Below are 22,325 nucleotides of genomic sequence, written 5' to 3'. Positions count from 1 at the left end.
AAGAACTGTCCGGCTTTTGTCCGTTGCCGTTGCTCCTGTTGCTCCCAATGCTGAGTCAGCGAAAAAGAATGCTTTATTCGATTCAATCTGATTATTATTTCTTTTATTGTTCTCACGAAAAATGTTTTTCTTTTTTCTCCTTTTTTATACTCGTCGTGAGTGAGCAATCCACTAAATTCCTTGGACATCGGCCTTGGTAATTGTTTCATTATACAAAAGCTATGTATATTACTTATGAGTCACAGTTGAAGTATCAGCGTTTACCAGACAATCTACCAAACTGTTTCTTATCGTGAAGCAAATCGTACGGTTATATAAGTGAATATTTCAATTTCTTCGTCGCTTCCTTGATTTCACATGCAAGACTATCCGAATTGCTCATAAATCCATTCACAGTATAAGCCGTAAACATCCCCCATCAGTTTTAGACGACCCTTCAGAGCAGTACCGTTAACGGATCTTTGCTTCCGTTATCCTTCACACCTTTCCTTTGATCACACTTAAGAAATATGTAGTTTATGAAGACAGGCGCTGTGTAAATTAGAGTTAGCCGATGGCCTGTGGAGAGCCCGTCCGCCTTCGGTCGCTCAGGGAACACAAATAAGAGGCTATAACTGTCGGCTGTGATTTGTATTTCTTGCAACCACGTGCCACATCCTGGACTTCAGACAGACAAAGACTGACAAGGCTTTGGCTTACTTCACCCGAAACCTGGACCATTTAAGCTTTCACACCGCAAACTTGAACGAATTTTAAACGGTAAAGTATGGTGAAATCATGTCTTGATGGTATTGCGTACATGACACAGGTTTACCTGGTCTGTATTTTCCAAAAATAATAATATAACTTCAATTATCCATGACAGTCCGATTCAGGTACGAACATCCACCAACTTAGGAGCTTAGCAATTAGCCTTCAATCAGTTGTGGAGTGTGTTTGAATTCAACTATTTACAGTTAAGCTGCGACTTTGTGTCACGGGTTGTCTATAGGTTATAATTGTTTGAGATGCATTGGTGCTCGTTCCACAAAGCGCGCGTAACTGCGACATGCGCAGTCTTATGGCGACACATCTCTTCAGTATGTGCTACCATGAGAGTTACGCTTGCGCCAAATTGCGCATGTTTTGTAGGATGGGCCCCTGGCCTTCTGAGTCCGATTCCTTCCAGCCAGAAAGTGACAGCTGTCATATAAGAGGAAGATATTCCTCAGTTCGACATGAAACATCAATACACTAAATGAATAACGGGCAAATATTCTCGTGACGTTCTCGTAAGTAACTCCACAGGAGTTTGTCTAGTTTAGGTGTTCGGAAGGTATGTTAATTGTTTATTTATTTATTTTTGATTTCATTTTTGCCATACCCAACACACTTTTCACACCATGCACGATAACGGTCAGTTTTGTGATTCGGCTGAATGATACAGTGTTTTTCTGCGTAAATTCTGTTAGTGTTTATGTGACTTTCCAGTACCGATGACTCATACAGAATGGTTGTTATTATTGCCATTAGTAATAACAATAAATCTTGAATGCGTGTTGTTGAGATTTAAACAAGGTAATGTATATTTGAAATTGTTTGGTAGTGCAGAGAGTATTAAAATTTTTGCCTCTTCTTTAAATACAATTAATACGTAATGTTCAGTTGTATTGCTTTTTAATATCGACTGACATAGCACATCTTGGAATGAAGTGCAATACTTGCGATGACGAGTTGGGATGAATAGCATAAACATAAGATTTCGAATAGTGACATGTGAAGGCGCATGCACAGTGATGAAATGTTCCCATCACGGTATGTGTATGGAATCTCCCAGAATAGCCTCATTCGCTCTGCGGGATTCCCTGTTGGGCGAGGTGGCTGGGCTTGGTTGCCTGTAGCCAGTAGCCGCACGGCCTATATACCCAGAGCTCTCTTCAGATACAGACGTATCCTCTTGCTCCACAGTGTTATACGATTACAATATTAGCCTGAAGAAGTTAACCTTATTACAAAGGTTAATTGTAAAGCTATAGTCAGACTCAGCAGCCATAGAACAGGAGACATCCACCCTCAAGGTAAGCCTCCCAGTGGGTATAATGTATGGAATTTGGTCTTTTTAGAAAAACGTTTCCATTGATCTTGAATCCGTTTTACCTTTCGGTGTCTGTGAACAGCCCAGATGTTTTCTAACACTGCCAAGGCAATGATATGCCTGCGAATTTCTTTTCGGTGTTCTCTCCGAAAGAAAAAAAGAAATGAAATGATTCGCATAGTAAAGATGCATTCTCCATTCATAAATGTTCTTACGCAAATAATGCTAAAACCTAGGAATCTGGACCGAGCGTTTTTTTTTTTTTGTTTTTTTTTTTTTTTTAGCATCTTGTTCGTATTAAGGTGTTTGTGTTCGGTTGTTTCTATTCTATTCCCTATTCATGAGGTAACGGCGAACCATAGCATTCATGCATTACTACTTTGAACTGATAACTGTGCATGGGAGTCATTGCCTGGATGAAACCCTACTGAACCGTTAGAGAGCAGTTATGTCTGCACTGATAATACACGAATATTTAGTAATGCAGAGGAAGCATGGTGAAACGCATCAAAACTCATTACCATCTTGACAATCATTATAGAATTTATTCATTCGAGTTTCCGGTGCACCTTGAAGTAGTAACAACATTTAGATTGCGTATTTTATCAATGCATATAGATTGCTTGAGACCCGAACTCATTTTCTTTTTGGCAGTCATTCTTTCATGTTGTTATTCTGCTCCGCATGCAATGTGCAACTGAAATCCATACGTTAAGGTTCATGGTTGCAGATTGAGTATAGATTGAAATCAACGAAATTCTTTGCCCACAGTGCCCTCTATAAGTAGTTACGTTACACAGGTTCAGTTCAAAGGCAAGATGAAGACACATACTATGAACAAAGAATTAATGTTGCACTAATTTTACAACACTTTTGTATATAGACTTTAACTTTTAATAATTAGCCAGATCGTACAAAGTTTAGTACTAAATCTCAGTGGCGATATTTTGAACATTTAGCTTAATGTTCCTGCTTTTTTAAGAGGAATGTCCCAGATGATAAAAATAAAAAGACGCTATTGCTTGAATAGACATCGCTTTCCAAGCACACATCCAGTTAATTAGGACATTGATTATTCCATTAGCTCGGATAATCACATGTCTGTTGGCTTCATATTTCACATCTGATTATATGGGCACCTCATCCAGAATCTGTAAACCAACAGGGAAACGGCTAAACAAGGGATTCCCCAGTACTTCCGTAATCCAAGCGAATTGTTTTATCTGTGGTTACCTTGATGGCTAATATTTACAAGCAGTCGCCATGTTTCTCTGAAACCAATCTGTAGGCCGGTAAAGAGGACGAGTTGTACAATCAATGGTTTACACTATGCCTCCAATTAAGCTATCTAACCCAGTTCTGTCTGTAACCCGATTTGACCGACATCTGTAACAGTGTGATCCTGGGTCTTTGATAACTCTAATAACAGTAGCAAAACACTTTACCTATATTGCATTTTAAGGACTATCTCTGTCGTTACAGAACTTCTTACAAAGATAATCTAGCCTAGACAAGCCGAGTGGGAGATGTTATAGATTTTTTTTTTTTAGAAAAAGAGAAATAAAAAACTGTGTAATAACAGTTTGGACGTTCTATTCACCGCTATCCAGTATAACAGTAAACCTACATATGCCTATTAGATAAAGCCCATGTAGGCTATATCAACGCCATAGTCACATAATCATACACCAATGTATCTATGTTAGTCGCTTTTAAAATTAGTAAATATTATGATGCTGGGATATATTTGATGCCAAGACGCTCTGGGTTGTGTCATATTCCAGCATACAGTAAATGAGCCTGTATAAACCGTGTTTAAATATCGCCTTACGTGTTTACATGTTTAACTGTTTATAGAGAGCGTGTCTTGTTTTTACTCCAAGAGCCTCTATCATCGTCTAGAACCTTTATGCAACCGACAGGTCTATCTCACTACAATTATACGTCAGCTTACTCCACCACTGTTTGGCTGGTTGCCAAGAGTTGAAATCACGAGCGAGACGTATGTCGTTATGAACGCCAGAGATGTAGTTATATCTGTCTGCTAAATATCCAGCCTGGCGGATATATAAATATGATATGATATCACGTGATATTTATACTCATATTTATCGGTTAGTGATACGTATATCGCTTTGGACACCCAATCGTCTTGGGCAGGTAAACACCCACCTTTCTGAATCCGCACAGAGCAGCACATGATCTGTCTGTTTTCCTATTACCATTCTTTGCAATTATACATCGCCTTCTAAAATTCCTGGTTATCGTCAGCCCTGTGTGATGTTTGCGGCCATTTGGGCTATTTTAAGCTTCTTTTATGATCAGTGAATGGCAGAATCTCCCGTGGATATATGAGTGTTGCTCAATTTTGGGGAATTTAGGGGAGGGTTTTTTTTTTTCTTTTTTTTTTTCGCCTTCCTCCAAAACATGACTACGAGAAGACTGCCAAGAAGTACAAGAACTCTGGCAAATGGCATTAAACGAGTGCACACACACCGGCAAATTACGTAAACCTTAATGGCTGAAAAACTGACGCCTGTTAATAAACTGTTTGTACCAGATGAAGATGTGAGTCTGCCTGAATAAACGTGTCTGTCACTGCATGTAGAGTTTAACAAGCCATGTCTGTTCCTAATTGTTGAAAAACACTTTCCTGCCGTTGATGATCACTTATCCACTGAGGTGGAAACTCTTAAAGTGTGTTGATAAATATCCACGGGTCCTCAAAAAGTGCCTTATTGGGATGTGCCAAGAATTTAGTTGATAAGTTCTCTTTCACTATGGAAAGAGCACTACCCTTCCTTTCTGTTATGAACAATTCTTTTTGGACATTCATTACTTTTTTCAATTCTATCCTGGCAAGAATGAAGTGAACATTAGCCCTGGCTGCAGAAGTAAGCTAATCTTTACGATCCTTACATGTTGTTCTGTACAATTATTCCCAAAATATAAGCTATATTATACCCTATTTCACCAATGTTCTGTTCATCAGTTGAAATCAGTTAACAGTGTCGACTGTAACTTGTGAAACTGTTGTCAAACAATGGGTAAAATTCCTGCTCGCCTGTATCAAGACGATCCAAAGCTGTTTGTATCAAGACGATCTGAACTTATTTGTTCTTTCCTCGAGTCTTCCATTCAGACACTAGCTGTGTAATCTGGTGTTCTTTCCTGTCTTTCCAATGGTAATTTGTGGGCAAAATGGTAATTTGCACAGTATATGGTTCTTATGTATCACAAGAAAACAATACCGTCAATCCAGCTTGGACCTGAGTCGCCATTGCGCGGGAACATATTTACCCCTTTTATACCCAAAGTTGTGATAGAAATTTAGTGTGTCTGCTTCCTTAGGTTATAAATTCTTCTAGACATTCATAGTTTGTTTCTTTTTTTTTTCTTTTTTTTTAGTCTACTCTAACAATGATGAAAAGACCGGCCTTAACAATCCTTGCTTGTCGTTCTTTACAAATATCCTCATAATATAGGCTACATTGAAGAGTATTCTAGTCATCATTTGAAATCCTAAACAGTAGATAATAAATTTGAAAACTGATGTCGAACAATTGGTTTAAAGTAATTCGGTTCAAAATATACTACCAGGCAAAAGAAAGGTTTCACCCACTTCTTGAGCCCATAAAAGAAAAACAAAGGCAGATATAAGAATTAAGAGGATTGGTTTATAAACAGGAATCATTGTGAAATATTCTCTGAAAAATGCTTTAAAATATTGGCATTCAATTGGCCACAAAACACAATGAAAGAGACAAGGGGTAAGAAGAAAAAATTACACAAATGTAAAGTTAACTGGCAAGTGCATGTAAAGTCACAGTATCCACAGAAATGAAGGACTACAGCCATCAGTAGCGAGTGTGGCCACCCTGGGCATCAATGCAAGCAAGCACACGCCTCAGCATTGACGTCGTCAGTCGCCGGATGACGTCAACAAGGATAAGGCTCCATAGGTTTAACAGAGCTTGCTCAAGTTCCTGTTGGTTAGTTGGAGGAGGCACCAGCTGTCTCAAACGGCGGTCAAGGTGATCCCAGAGATGCTCAATGGGGTTCATGTCTGGTGAGTTGGCTGGCCAGGGCAACACGATGACGTTTGCGGTCTCGAGGTAGTCTGTAACAATGCGGGCAGTGTGAGGTCTTGCGTTGTCGTGTTGCAAGATCAATCCTCTTGGCTGTCGTTGGAGGAATGGAACGACGACAGGTCTCAGTACCTCATCAACGTATCGCTGGCCAGTCAGATTACCTCACACAATAACCAGCTGCGTCTTCATTTGGTCATAAATCCCTCCCTAAACCATGACGCCTCCGCCACCAAACTCTTACGCAGTTTGGCGCGAGACGCTCGCCTCTTCGTCGGAAAACTCGAACTCTGCCATCGTTCCTGAATAGACAGAACCTGCTCTCGTCTGTAAACAGCACTCTTGCCCAGTCACGTCGCTGCCACCGACGTACAATACGTGCCCATCGCAATCTGCGTTGACGGTGTAAAAGGGTCAAGGCCATCCCACGGAAGGGGCGGTAAGGTCGTAAACCAGCTGAACGAAGACGACGCAGTGTTGTTCTGGGGCTGATGACATGGCTTAGTGCCGTCGACGCTGTTGACGTCGCCGTGACGAATCGGTTTCGAAGGTGGATCTGCCTGATGTAGCGATCATCAGCCGCAGTTGTTACCCTCGGTCTTCCCGATCTTGGTCTGTCTTGGGTCTGGCCTGTCTGCTGATAGCGTATCAACAACCTCCTGATGGTGGTTTGGCTGCAGTTGAACGTTCTTGCAATGTGACGTTGCGAGACTCCCATGGTGGACATACCGATGGCCTGGCCTCGTTGCGTTTGCGTAAGTCTTGGCATACTGTTGGTGTTTTTTCGGTCACTGAATGTCTGCTCTTTCGAGCAAGAGTATTTATGCAACATTACCGGACGTGCATCACGAGCCATGCCTCAAAAGGACGTTTTGTATGTGGTGGCAATTTCACAATTCCAATTGCTGCGTTCGTGACGATGCGTTCTGGTAGAGGAAACGATGCAGTCATACACTAAGTCCTACTTAGAATCAAACCCGGAACCGCGCTTTTACTTTTTTTATGACAAAAATACGGTGAAACCTTTCTTTTGCCTGGTAGTTTAAAACTGAGACCTCTGTCTAGGCGAATTAGTTTGTTGTTCATGTATACATTTACGATGTTGATTTGTATGCAAACTGGCAACAATACGGCCAATCCAGCTTGGTCCCGGGTCACCATTGTTCGGGGAAAGGTATATGATGTGTAGAAATCTCCTCATTCTTTTTTATCATTGTAAACGGCCTAACTTACTTAACAAGGACAATGTGTTTGAGAAAAGTGAAAATGTCCTATGTGTAAAACATATCACCTATATCTACATGTACCAAAACAAATTCTTAAATTCCGGGTTGAGTTTCTATAAAGCTACGTAAAAAAGCACGGTGACCGGAGACAACTACAATTGTAATACTTCCAAAAGTTTTCTTCATGAATTAGTCACTGTTACTTATTGACAAGAAAAGATTTTTTTCCAAGGTGCTAATATTCGGATATTTTGAGAGCATAGGTTGGTCTTGCGCGGTGCCAAATTCCAGTTATATCACAGGCTGGAGTAAACAGAGGAGGTTGAAGATTTAAATAAACGACCTGCATGGGGGTTATTCCAAAACGATCGTCTTGGGAGAAAGTCTTGTGTTTTCACAGAACGATGAACTTCTGTTAGCGATAAACATGCTGAATTCCTCGCTACTGTACTGACCGGACTCTCAGGTCAAGGTTAACTGGTTGTATGTACCAGCTGTAGTAGTAAGGTAGAGATAAGAGACAGGCAACAGGTTTCCTAGGCCACGGGGATAAAATCTGTTTACTGAGTACTGAGTGAAAGTGATGAGAGAGAGAAAGTGAGATTGGATAGGAACGCAACAACCTAATTGTTAAGGAAGGTAGGGTAAGGGGGTGTTATCCCCGCTAGAAAATGTCCGATCATATGTCCTTAAAGTTGAGCACTTATGAATGCAAATGCGGCTTGTTTCAAAATTGCAAGAAAGGATAAAGAAGAAAATTTTTAATAATTAATATCAAAGCCTTTTATGGTCCAGCCATAAGGACAAGTTTATTTCTATATTTATTTGTTTATTTGCATGTTTCATTGGTATTAAAAGCGGTACCGGCACTGCAGAATTATTAGCTCATTCACTTGACGGGGGCCAGGCTTAGGTGGGAGAAACCAGGCAAAAAACCAAGCCCCTTACTTAACGCACCTACTGACTTAAAGGTAAGGCCTGTCTCTAGACGATTTGATTTGACTTGACTTGACTTGATTTAAATACAGATTTCAACTTGTCTGTAACTGTAACAGTCAACGGGTTTACCCTATATTCAAATATGACCTGATATTGAATATGACAATGAGCTGTAACACAAAAACTGAAATCAGTCCTTTAGGAGTGAAATTTTCAAAATAAGCCTGAAAAAGCTGTATTCATCTATACTCGCCTGTTTTAAGGATAAAACTATATGACATATGGTGTTTCTATACCAGCAATCTACGCGCATCACTCGCCTCAAAACTTGGTACATGAAAGAAACAGTGTTGATTGAAGTGAATGGTTGAGATTGGGGCAATGTTCTATGGCCAATACGGCATCCCTCCAAAGCAATTCCATAGAGCAATGTTTGGCGTTCCCTACACCCACCCCCTCTCTCTCCTCCTCCTCCTCCTCCTTCCCAAATTCTCTGCCCTCGTGTGACCCCATATTGTTTCCCCACGTGTTTGGAATTGGCCGGGTATCACCGTTTGTTTACAGGATTCCACTATATGACATTATGTAAAACACACATCGGCTGATGAAGTCTGTAATCAAACAGGGTTACTGTGTTACAGATGAGCATCGTTCTCTAAGCCTTTGATGGTGGAATTTCTGTGTGAGGTAAAACACAAGCTTTCTCAATGAAAAAAAAAACCTTCTCCTCTGACTTCGTGGTACCAAAAACCTGTAGTCGACATCAAGTGTTTCTCATTTTTGTGCTCGACACATCCCTTCTCGGTGTCATGTTCAAAAGCACCGACATCGCTTTGACATTATACAAGAGTTTTCTGTTTGCTTTTACTGATACTTTGAGTGCAGGCTGCAGGTTCTTTGTACACAAATAGTAACAGGGCCTTGTACTGTCTCAGAGACAAAGTGTTTATGTATTAAGATGTACATTAACTATGTTAACAACATCGAGATGCATTTCCTCCAAGCATCTCGCGATTCGCCAAACACGAACATGCACTTACGTGTACAGGCAATAAGTGTTGACAAATCCACTGTTCTTCAAGCTGTTTATATACAACTTTGAAATTTGTTTCAGAATTTGACTTTTTAACCGGTTGGGCTTTCCAGGGGTGATAGAAAATTACGCCTAGGTTAAAAACTAAACACTGTTAAGCTCATCTTGTGCATTTTTAGAATAAATACAGAATATATAATAATTCTAAATATATTTAGAGATGATAATTTTTCTTCCTTTCATGCAAACTTAAAAGTACGACATTTATAAATGTGGACCCTTTGCATTGTATATATATTGCTTCTTTGGAGTTTTCGCTTTCAACGTTACTTCTGTTATTTTACGACAGTGCTGGCTCACTGCAAAGCCATGCCCAAGGTGAGGACAATTGACGTGACACCCTACCAGTCACTGTATACTGACACCTTAGTGTCAAGCTAGAGAAGAGCCAAGATTTTCCCTTATACGGGGTTGAACCCCGCCTCACCCGCATTCGAGACAGACGCTCTTACCACTCAGTTGGCAGCAGGATAATTGAATGAGCATGGCATTGTGTTTCTATAAACAAGACTATAAAATGACTGAGTATTTATTGTTTACGACATGGTATGATATAATAAACATGATTACAATCCTATAACACATTCCGTATGGCCAAAACAATTCCATGGCAACATGTGGGAAGGGGAATGCTCACACTGTCTGGCGATGTATTGTGTGGAAAGAATGTGTCAGTTGTTTGAAGCCCAGGTTATTACTTAAACAACACTAGTTGGTTAACACGCCTGAGAAAAACCAACGAAGCCTCTATATAGCTGACCGTGCTGTTAACTGAAAATGACATTCTTGTTCTTCCTATGCATCGGCTATGTTCAATGTGGCAAAAGTTAGAAATCCACCGACGCTATCTCCAAAGCTAACATGATGAACTCATAGTTTCTTATATGATTCATTCATTCATTTATTCATTCATTCATTCATTTATATTCAGACAGATGATGCGGCAGGGGCTTAGACATTACATAACGTGATAAAATACTCCTGGAAATATATATCTATATATAGGTCATATATCAGTTAAGATTTCTTGAGTGCGCCATTCAACACCAATCAAATAAATATATAGTGTTTATTGTAAAGCTATGTACATATATATAAACAAAAATATTGTGAGAGCAATGGCGCGAAAAGTATCTCATCAGGCACGGGTATGTCTGGTATTTAATACAGTCCATGAGGCATAGGCCTATATTGACAGGTAAGAATACTATACCTGTACATACATTGTAGGTTAGTGCCCAACTAAATTATGTTCCTGGAAGCGTTAATACAAGGTTGTTGGGCAGAAAGGACCAGACGTTCAGTATCATAGGAAACCGATAAACTGAAAGATACTGTGTTATTCTTGAAGAAACCTCTTGTTGTGGATGAGACCGGTGAGGTAGATTGAACGTAACTGCTAGTCAATAGGACTGTTAGTTGTATATACCAACATATAACTTGTATATAATCTGACTGTCCATATTTTCATCTTAAGCTGTCCATTATAGTTTTCAAGTAGCACTTACAATATGCACATGCATGTGCCCAAAAGATTTTTAAGACAATATATGGGACTGCTACGCAGGGACAACGAAAAATGACGAATCTTTAGTGATTAACGCTGCACTCAGATAACTTAGTACTTAGTGTTTCTGTAAAAGTTCACCTAGTGTAGTACATATACATGTAAACTATAATCGGAGGTATAAATAGCCAGCACGTGTACTTACAGGAATATGGTTAATTTTTGTGGAAGTTATTTTCGAGTTAATGCGTCTACAGGCAGCCAGGTTTCGGGCCATAATGCTTATGACAACACGGTCATCCAGGACACCATAGGTCCAGAGCCAACGGTATAGAAACCCGGAACAGCAACATTTCTAATAATAGCTAGACCAGTAAGGCGAAACTCAATTGTGGCTTTTTGAGAAGATTGACTTCTGAATAACGCACATTCCGTGTTTAACTGTTTGTGTGCTGCTGGTTTGCTCATTAAACAGTCTCCGTGTTTGTTTTATTTGCAGGCGCACAAGGCTAGCGTTTGCTACCGCTTGTGAAACTGTTATCTCTGTACAGTACACATATAGTGTGGGCAGTGCACAGCTGAGGTGAGAGAAGTGTATATACCCTCTGGGGGACGTCTGAAGGTGTACTGAGATAACAGATCACGAAGATCTCAGTGGGGGATGCTGACCCGATCAGGGATGCTCCGAGGATCATAATGAACGGAGTACGCGGGAAGGCCCTGGCGGTCAACGGTGGCGAAATGAGGGATGTGAACGTGTGTAGGATGGTGATTTTAGGCAACACCGGGGTGGGCAAAAACAGGTGAGGCTTAAAAGAAAATGTCTAGTTTCCTCAAAGGAAATGAGGATCATACATCGAAATCAGAATCCATCTTTAGTGTCATTTTATACGCTAGATTCAGCTAAGCCTCTCAAAGCCTCATTCATTATGTTCTGCATATAGATAGCGCCGGCATTCGTGAGCGTATGGTTAACGGTAGAGTGCAATGGCATATGGACGTCAGCAATCATGAATATATTTCCAGTTTACTCTAACTTAATACGAGATAGAAAACACTGAAAACACCCAACCTGAAAATACTCTGAACACAACTTTATGTAATATAAATCGAATAAAACGCACATCGTATGTTCATACCTAATGGTCAATAAATATTCTCTGACAACTGCATTATGACTGTTGAACAAATTTTTTTCTGAAAAATTCAGATGTATTACGACGGTATGAAAGTATATATGAATCCAAAGTAGCAAAACAAATACCATATACATTTGTTATTTGTCAGCGATTCTCTGCAGGCGCTAAGCAAACTCATTTACGCATAATATTAGTCCATGCATGTCTTCTCAAGGGGTATGTGCATGTACCAATGGCTAGAGTATGTTAGTCATAATTCTAACCTGTAAACAAAGCAACGAGATATTCCCGTCTACCTGCATCTATATTGATATATCCGCATGGTGAAGCATTCTACTGATACATGAGATAGTGAACATACAGTACGCGTAAATAGGTTGTGCTATTATATTGTGTTTATGAGAACAACAGACCAGATGCTTCAAGGTTTTTCACATTTCGTTTTTCAAGTACGGTTTGCAAAGATATGAAAATTGTCATGTGGATGGAGCACATCATTAACTTTACAGCATCCAAATTGTTCATCAGATTAATAATGACTTCATCAAACTGAAAAAATAAACAAATTGGATGTCATAAGCTTTTCTTCAGACCCCTACGTTCCTTTTCCAGTAGTGAAGTTCTGTCTCAGTAATTAATTCAGCGGTAGAAAACAGAACATCTAGAGCTTGGAACCTAGAAGTATGGAAACGTCCTGAATGGAAAGTCAGAGAAACTACCCTAAATATTCCATAAATTCGACCACGCACAACGTGAATATTTTGGCATATCAGAGGAATGTTATTTGTCCAGGTTAGTTTATAATTATACTTTACTGGTCGAATTTATTGAAGGTCGAGGGTATAGACTTTAAAAAAATCTATTAAAGTTAACAGAAAGTCTCTCTATCTGAATGATGGTAGAATGTATTCCGCTATTGCAGCCGATTATTCTGTTAAATATTACACTCATATTCTAATAATTCTACATAAATATTCTATTACTCTAAGAGGATAGTATCTTGAAAATGACAGAATATTGTGTTATGATAACAGAATATATTCACTCAGACAAGAGAGTTTCTGTTAAAATTGACAGATTATTTTTTTGAGTGTACCGTTTGGGTGAGCTTAGTGTTTATTATGTTGCCAGTTTCCCAGTTCCTACTGTTTATTTAATCTGAAATTTGACACGTATTTTGTATTAATGCATGAGGAAGTCGTTATGTGTATTAGAAGGCATGTGAACTAGTACAGAGATTTACGGTTGTGTTGTTAATTTTATACAGCAACTCGCTGTTACCCTAATTTAACCAACTTGCCCTCACGTCGTTCCTGTACAAGGTGGTGGCAAATATGGTTTAACATAGGACGGAATATGCATATACTCTAACTAATTATTGTGGACACAGAAAGAAATAAAATAAATATTACCAGATGTTTACAAACTCCCTGACATGCTTAACTTTCTGTGTCCGTCTTACATGAATCCCACCACTAGCATATTTGTGGACAGAAATCTTTATCTACTCCAAAAATACTCGAATCGCGTTGATGAAGCAGGAATTAAGTTCAGGAAGAAAAACCTAAACACTTTGTTGCAGATCCCTTTTATTCAGGTAATGATTCCAGTGGAGGTTTTTGAATGGATTTGAATTGATGGAAGTCAGTGTAAGGACAAAAAAAGTTTTGAAGCTCAATCTGCACTAGATCAAGGGTACCACAAGGGATCGACAGGTCAATATCGTCTAGTGCATATGGTTGTGGTGATATGAAGCCAGCGCATGCGCTTTTGGAGAGTTGAATGAACTGTATGTTGTATATATCACTTTAAAAAAACTTAACCTGTGCACTTTTGGTGCCAATAAGGGAATTGCCAAGTTGCACATGTCACTTAAAAAAAAACATGCGGTGGTATCAATAAGGAAACTGTTATAAAAGTCTTGAAAATTGGTATATATGTGTTTGACCCAAAATATTATATGCACACACTGTAAACTACTAAAGCATGGTCAAATTTCCTCATTGCCAACATCAACATTTTTTTATGTAATCACTTGCTCATGGCTAGTACGGCACATTATCTTAATTAAAACTGCGAAGTCAACGTCAGCATGCAATATCACCTTACAACTGATGGTTTTTGTGTATAATTAGTGTAGGTGATGAAGTTATGATAACATTGGTCACGTGTTCACAGTAAACACCTAGCCATCTTCTCAATTGCTAGCAAGCCTTGGATAACTTGTAGTGTGAGAGCGGGCAAAAAATGCGTGGCAGTTGTCAGTCCGTGAAGAACTCAAACACACCCTATCTAGCTAGGAAATGAACGTACACCGAATACAGGATGGAGATATACTGGTATATGCCAAAGAATGAACTTTGAATTACATTCAGATACCTTCAAGGCCAGACATGTATCATAAGTTATGATGATGTTAAAGATTGCTGTGTGCTGTGTTGTTGTTGTTCCATGTAATGCTATTTATGCCAATATTATATGCATGGTGTTGGCGTGGAAAAACATTAAAATTAATGATACTAATTTGCTCTTTGACACCTCCTCGGCAATCTGATTTTCCATTTGACTGCATAACGATGGCTGAGTGATTAGAGTGTCCCGCTGAAATCCTGGTCTTTAACATAATGGGATATTCTAAGTACATGTAATTGTTATCCCTTTAGTCCGTGTGACGTCGTTTTTTTTGAGAAAAATTACGCAATATTGATTTGCAAAATGTTATGAAAGCGGTTTCAGCATTGTGTAAATGTCCGAGCTGTAATATATGACATAAATAATGTTGAAGGTGACATTAAGACGAGAAGGAACGCTACCACATTTACCAGAGGGAATATACGAAGAAGTTCTACCTTGTACAAGTTGTTCTTGTTAAAATAAATCAGTTTGTCTATCGTTTACATTTCAGCCCTTACAGTGCGTTTTCTTACAAAGAGGTTTATAGGAGAATATTGTCCGACACTGGGTGAGTAGAGATCATCTTTTTGTAAGATACAGTGTAACATGCAGCTTGTGTAACATACAGTGTAACATACAGCTTGTGTAACATACAGTGTAACATGCAGCTTGTGTAACATACAGTGTAACATGCAGCTTGTGTAACATACAGTGTAACATGCAGCTTGTGTAACATGCAGCTTGGGTAACATACAGTGAACATGCAGCTTGTGTAACATATAGTGTAACATGCAGCTTGGGTAACATACAGTGTAACTGCTGCTATGTGTAAGATGCTTGCTGCAGGACAGAGGCTTTGGTTTGAATAGACTTTTCCGAACTGTCAATCAAGAACACGCAATTGACCAATCATAAGTAGTATTGTTGCAAAGACGTCAACCGGACACTTTATGCGACGTCATGACGTTACAATTGGTTCCACCAGGAAAGTAATGTTGTCACGAGAAGGGGTGGTGTGACATCGGATGTGGTGGATCAGTCCATTAGGCACAGCAAAGATGTCCCATTTATTTTGTTTATCAGAGCATAGTTGCTTGAAATAAATCTGCTATATCCAATTTGAATAAGTTGTAAACAAGGAGCTTTTCCAGAAAGTATGGACTCTACCCTATGCTTGCTTTGAAATAAGCCTATACTCGGACGTGGTTTTGTTTAGGGCTATAGATATAACAGTGTGTACGCTGTTCAAAATAGGTGAAGAAGGCCAAAGAAACGTCTCCAGAAGAATTTTTCTGACTTAACTGTAAGGCCCACGCAGCTGCTCTACTAATCAACTCTCTTAATCACTTTCAACTCCAACAGGATAACTTACTGCCCTGTTGTTCAACTCAAACATATGCATTAAGGTGCAGCAGCTTTGCATGCGGAGAGCTGCATCAGCGCAGACTTGCACTTCGACGCCAGACAACTATTTTTATTCGGCCTTTCTATGCACTCTCACATAATTCTAACTCTTGCACTATGTAAAAAAAAATGTTGCAATTTTCTTTCCTTCATCACACACGTAAGCAAACAACAATTTACTCTCAAAGATGGGTACGTGTGCACAAGTCAGAGGTTCACGAAGTAGAACAGAAACGGAACACAGGTTTACAAGCATATAATATGTACATGTAGGTACGTGGAAATATGCCCCGCATAACACATTTTATGTTTCCCTAATAGACAACGTTTTATATTTACCTTCGGAGTGCACAGCTACATTATTTAGAGTTATTAAATTTGACGTACTTGTGAAAGTTACAACTCTAAAAGAATACATTTATTTATTTATTTGATTGGTGTTTCATTTAAAACAAACAGATACACTCTGAGTTTTTGCAGAAATTCTGTTGAAGCTAGAATGTATTCTGTTTTTATAACACAATGCTGTGTCACATTCAACATAACATCATTTTATAGCCTAATAGAATCTGTATGTTGAAATAACACCATGTCCGTGTTATATTTAACAGAATAATCCGTTGCAAAAGCAGAATACATTCTAGTGTGACTCAGGCAACAGACTTCTTGTTAAACTTAACAGATTAATTTTTTGAGTGTACATGCACTTATGTATCCAAAAACACACATACTGTGTTCTAAACCTGGTGGCCTCCGTGGCTCTGTTGGTTAGCGCGCTATCGCAGGAGCCTCTCACCATGCGGTCGCTGTGAGCTCAAATCCAGCTCATGCTGGCTTCCTCTCTGGCCGTACGTGGGAAGGTTTTCCAGCAACCTGTGGATGGTTGTGGGTTTCCCCCAGGCTCTTCCTGGTTTCCTCACACCATTAATGCTGGCTGCCGTCGTATAAGTGAAATATATGATGGAGTAAAACACCAATCAAAATAAATAAATAAAATAAATATTCTAAACCTAGGACTGCTATCCATCGCTATGCCATTCGATGTTGTGACCTTCTGTTTCAGAAAGTATATACAAGTATAACACATGCGTGGATGACGAAGAGGTTCGGTTAGAAATACTGGATACTGCTGGCCAGGTATGTTATTCTGACTACCAGAAAGCACGTAACTCCGTTAAGATAGTGCAATATGGCGTGTGCGTGTGTACGTAACAAGTCACCTAACTTGCCAAAGGGCAGTGGTTTAACCCAGGCACTACGATTTCCACCATTTACAAAACTGGCCGCCATTGTCTATGTAGGTGAAATATTATTAAGTATGGCGTCAGGGAAGTTTTGTTTTTCCAGATTAGGTCTGGATATTACTTGATTTTGTTCTCCCGGCAAATTTAAGTTTCTCTTAGCGTGTATGTTATTTGGATCGTGGGAGCCAATATCATATCTTTTGCGTATTCTTTAAAAACACAATTTTATGTGCAGTGAAGCTCTTGTTAGACAAAACATTGTTAGCAACGAAAATACTACCTCCAGTAGACTTATCTATGTGTTGTGTGTTTAAATTTAAGAAATCAAAACAAATAGTTGACATTTACAAAAGCTGGATTTGACCTCACATCCGACCCATTGTTGATGGGCTCTATATAGTTTTAGGTTTTAGACCTCTCCATCTATATTCTTTGCCAACAAATGAGGAACTTAACTGCATTAGCCAGTTGCTCTTTAGGCATATTAAGTCATGCTTTTAAAATCTACGAAAAGGTTTGTAAACTTTAGATTAGGCAGTGCCTAAATGTAGTAATTAAAGGACACGCAGCAAAAGATATATATTAAATTATAGGAAAAAGGACTGTTCAATTCATTCATTATTTAACTTTTTGTAAACAATTGTTACGGAAAGGCACGAGTGGACATTTTAGCTCTTCTGTCAACTCATCTTTACTTGCCAGTGTTATTGTAGATATTATATTGGCTAAAGGCTCGTATGGAATGCCAGAGTACATTAAGATGCCTGCTAAAACGACTCTGGGTTAACTGTGATAACAGTGCAGGGGGTGCCACCGACAGCTGACCTATATAATTCGTTACAGCTATCTCCCCAGCCACGTGCCAATCAGACCTTCAACCGGCCCTCATTGGTGTACTCTAAAATAAACTTCAGTTCACCTGACGCGATGCAATCTCTGGCTTGCTATACCTTATCATTTCATTAACAGCACCGTGCAGTCTGCGGGCCAGCTAGTTTTATTAGGCCTTGATACTTAGTTATAACGCCCGCATCTCAATGAAATTGCTAAATCGTCACTCGTCAAGCACGCTATAAACCGTGATTCCTTCGCAGCTGTCCGCCTTGTATATGTGCCATGATAAATAATGGTGCCCATGGAATTTATGCCCACGGCTTCAGTTTAATATAATAAACAAATCTAGGTCATTTCATCGCTAAGGTGCATCATTTTGACAGATTCGTGATATAGTTCTGAGAGCTAACTTTCCACACCGCTTAACACAACAGCTTTACCCCTCCCCCCCCCCCCCCCCCTTCACACCCAGGAGTGCTATATGGTGGCATCTCCAGCAGGGATCCACATATTTCCAAAAGTAGTTTAGCAGGGCTGATTTAGTGATGTTCATGTGCCGTAGGTTCCCTAAGATCAGTGACTTATTACCGAGGTTTTCGTACCTTTGGTGGTCCATGATAAGAGATTTAGTGAGGTTTGTTGATTTCTTAGCCTGAACCATTCAGTATGGTTTAAGTTCTATGGAGTTCTCAAGATGAGAACACTGGTGATGATTTACGATCATATAGTCCTTCATTTATCTATTCTCAGTACTCTTTTAGCGTATTTTTCTGGTCTGCTGAGGTATGTTGTGGTTTATTTATTAATTTGTTTATTTACTTGATTGGTGCTTAACGCCGTTCTCAAGAATATTTCTCTTATACGACGGCGGCCAGCATCATGGTTGGTGTCCTGGGGAAACCCACGACCATCCGCAGGTTGTTGCCTGACCTTCCCACTGACCGCCGGAGAGGAAGAAAGCATGAGCTGGACTTGAACTCACAGCGACCTCTTGAGAAGAGGTCTTGGAACATTGTTGATTGCTTATGCTGGACGATTTTGAGAGGGTTTAGTTCTGAAGATTTTTTAATCCTAGCTGCTCTGCGTTGTACATGTTCTAATCTTCGCCTAACTTAGTAAGGTTAGCCCTGTAATTATCAAATATCACATCTGCGTATTCTAAAGTATATCTAACAGTATTGTAATATGGAGTAGTGTTTTACTCTTGCCATGAGACAAGTAGCATGCAGGTTTAAGATTGTCGGGTATTATGACTTAAAATGTTGGACAAATTTCGTTTTTATGTGTACAAACGTATAACAAGGCAATTCCGTGTTTGTAGCCGTAGAATGTTCCAAAGGGAAATAACATGGGAGTAAATGATCTCAAAATTTGACGAGTAAATAATTTTCAAAGTCTTTTGGCCGCATTGTCGACAACAAATTAGACATTCGCTGGCCTGGGGAGGCCTGGGCCAACAGTGTACTCAAAATGAAAGTCTATTTCTGGTCAAGTACAAAAAATTGTTGTTGTGTTCTTATGGTGTCTACAAGTTGAACCCTTTACAGTTTCTGTCACTTTGTTTCCTTCTTCTGTTTTGCAGATGAACGAGGTGCACAGGGACGGCTACGCGATGTGGGGAGATTGTTTTATGTTTGTATACTCCATCACGGACAGGCCAAGCTTTCAGGAGCTTGCTTCACTTAAAAAGTATGTAGAGAATGCCAAAAAATCGACCAGCATCGTGGGCATGGTTGTGGCGAACAAAGTGGACTTGCTTTACTCTCGGACAGTCTCGTGCAGAGAAGGGCGAGAACTCGCCGAAGACTTAGGATGCAAATTTCTAGAAGTGTCTGCGGCTGATTGGACGCAAGTGACTTGTGTGACAGACATGTTTTTGGATTTGTACCGGGAGTACAGGAAAACTAAAATCACTCATAATAGCAGGCAAAGAAAGACAAGTTCGTCCCAGAAATTCAAACAAGCGATACAAAAAGTGATCTCCGGGAAGTCGTCGTCCAGTAAAAAGTTGAGTGTGTACCAGTGACACGTGACTGGAACTGAAATTGCTTGGAGAAGGGAAAGTGAAAGTGACCTGACCGTGGTATGCAATGAGTATATTATATATGTACACGATTCTACAATCACGTAGCCTAGTAGAATTAAGTGTGATCTCGACTAAGTACTGCAAGTTATGTACTTAAGGAAGGAAACTTTTTTCATATCGTGTGATCTCGCTCAGAAGTACAAGAGAATTTATCGCTTTCGACAAGATGCCCTTGTCCAAAACAAGTGCAACAAAGACAAGCATACGACGTGTATTTCTGAGTCCACCAAGGAGCCCGTCTAAAAACTCGAAATCAGCCCAAACATATTACCTCACAGCAACGTTCTGACATGGCGTGGGTAATACATGTCTCACGAAGTTCACGTAACGTCCTATTTGGGCTGACAAATTGCCTGTAGACTACGTGATAGCAGTTAACCATGGCGACCCACCCGTCATAATGGAGGTGCCAACCATTTATACAGCTTTCCCCAAAGACTTAACATTCATTACAGCCAACAATACACCCTGGCGCGTGTCAGTCCGTTACTGAAGTACCGACTTCTGGTACACGCTGAAGGTCCCTGGATCCCGCGCACGCTGCGGTTTTATGTATTAAAACAGATGCTTTCGGCGTTTCTCGGTGGAAAATGCTGTCTGACAAACAGCGTACAGCAATTTTCTTTCATCCCTCTTAAACATTCGTTTAAAGGATTTTGTATTAGAAACTATATATTGCACTTATGTATGACTAAACAACTGTGTAAAGTACGGAATATATGTGTACTACGTTAACACAACTGACCTTGCTCTACTTGACTTTTATCACGACCAAGCGCTATATTCATTTATTTACTTATTTATTTCATGAAAACATTTTGATTGGTATATACATGTAGATTACCAACGGATTTTTCTAAGCCCTTGATTCGTTCATTTGATTGATTTGTTGATCCACTGATCGGAATTTTATAAATCAAACGAAAAAAAAAAGAAATATAAATTTTTCAGATTTAAAATGTAAACATTTTGTATTGTTCTTAAGAAGAGATTCAGTTTTATTAAGGTCAGTCAAAAAATTGAGTCACGCCTCTTCAATTAGAAGGCCTAATTCGGAGGGATCGTATTATTTTTTGGCAATAAACGGAAATGTTACGCTACATAAGACGTAGGTTGAACCTCTTTGTTGCAACTTCGGCTTCAGGTTTTGTGTATAGTATAAACGTAGACGCGTCTTCAGTCGTCTGAAATAAAACATTTGCGTAAGCTGGGTGCAGACAGCTGTTGTGTCGTGGGTATATTTATCAGTGATCATCATGTTATTTCAGTTGTTGAATGCAGAAACCTGCCGGGCATAGAACAACATTATCCGATTTTTTGTTGCTTGCACAAAAAGAAATATCCGTTCGTTTTATCTTCACACCAGCGAGTTCCAAGTCAAATATTACAAAACCTCGTGTAAGTTTGCTTGTCTAATGTATCGTCTCTAGGGCAGCTACTGGGCGTGTGGATCTTTACCTGGTTCTCTTATCACGCCGAACAAGAACACCCAATACAGATAAGAGACTATCTTGAAGACAAGAAAAGCCACAGCTTTACCACGCATGTGTCACAAGGGGGCGCTGTTTCTCCTAAGACTGACTAAGTGCCAATAGAGTCATCGGGGAACGTTTTGCTAACCCCTTCTGACGTAACTGCACTAGCTCTACCTGTCAAGGAAGCGCTTATCTGAGAAGTTACGGCTATAGAGTAGTATGCAAGTTGCTGTTTTCGTGCACTCACAAGAATAGAACATGCTGTGTAAAGCACGTGGGCTCTGCATGGTATACGAGATAAAACTGATTACAGAACCAACAGGACTTGTTATCATTCTCCCTAATAAATGGATCGAAGTCGTACACAGAAAAACCAAAGTCGAGAAACGTTCATTGAATGAGCTACTAAGCTTTAACAATGAAAGTATTTCTCGGATAGAATGATCTAAATATGCGCTGTTTGCTTATTTATTTATTTTTTTATTTGATTGCTGTTTTACGTCAAACTCAAGAATATTTCACTTATACGATGGCGACCAGCATTATTGTGGGAGGAAACCGGACACAGCCCAGGGGGAAACCCACGACCATCCGCAGGTTTTTGCTAGACCTTTCCAAGTACGGCCGGAGGGGCCTCCGTGGCTCAGTCGGTTAGCGCTCTAGCGCAGCGTAATGACCCAGAAGCCTCTCACCAATGCGGTCGCTGTGAGTTCAAGACCAGCCCATGCTGCCTTCCTCTCCGGCCGTACGTGGGAAGGTCTGTCAGCAACCTGCGGATGGTCGTGGGTTTCCCCCGGGCTCTGCCCGGTTTCCACCCACCAT

At 39.8% G+C, this 22,325-nt stretch overlaps 1 protein-coding gene across 2 annotated transcripts; it reads left to right on the top strand.

Annotated features, from left to right (window-relative positions):
- Positions 1–1,920: 1,920 nt before the first annotated feature.
- LOC135481846 (ras-related and estrogen-regulated growth inhibitor-like) lies at positions 1,921–21,814 on the top strand. Of its 2 annotated transcripts, none has more exons than XM_064761580.1 (5): positions 1,921–2,057; positions 11,427–11,726; positions 14,969–15,028; positions 16,928–17,001; positions 19,525–21,814. In XM_064761580.1, exons 2-5 carry the CDS (start codon positions 11,624–11,626, stop codon positions 19,966–19,968), a joined length of 681 nt encoding a protein of 226 aa, XP_064617650.1. In that variant the 5' UTR covers positions 1,921–2,057; positions 11,427–11,623; the 3' UTR covers positions 19,969–21,814. The 2 variants fall into 2 exon arrangements, with proteins under 2 accessions (XP_064617650.1, XP_064617651.1); XM_064761581.1 differs by lacking the exon at positions 1,921–2,057 and adding an exon at positions 11,247–11,300.
- Positions 21,815–22,325: the final 511 nt, after the last annotated feature.

Source organism: Liolophura sinensis, chromosome 1 (assembly GCF_032854445.1).
Source record: "Liolophura sinensis isolate JHLJ2023 chromosome 1, CUHK_Ljap_v2, whole genome shotgun sequence".
Taxonomy (NCBI): domain Eukaryota; kingdom Metazoa; phylum Mollusca; class Polyplacophora; order Chitonida; family Chitonidae; genus Liolophura; species Liolophura sinensis.
The sequence above is the reverse complement of the archived record's forward strand: the minus strand, read 5'-3'. Positions and strand labels throughout refer to the sequence as shown.

Bases quoted from the DNA above. Each gene is read 5' to 3' on its own strand.
- LOC135481846 (XM_064761580.1), top strand. From the start codon at position 11,624: ATGAACGGAGTACGCGGGAAGGCCCTGGCGGTCAACGGTGGCGAAATG. The intron at 15,029-16,927 runs GTGAGTAGAGAT...CTTCTGTTTCAG, and splicing joins AGAATATTGTCCGACACTGG to AAAGTATATACAAGTATAAC. The intron at 17,002-19,524 runs GTATGTTATTCT...TCTGTTTTGCAG, and splicing joins TACTGGATACTGCTGGCCAG to ATGAACGAGGTGCACAGGGA.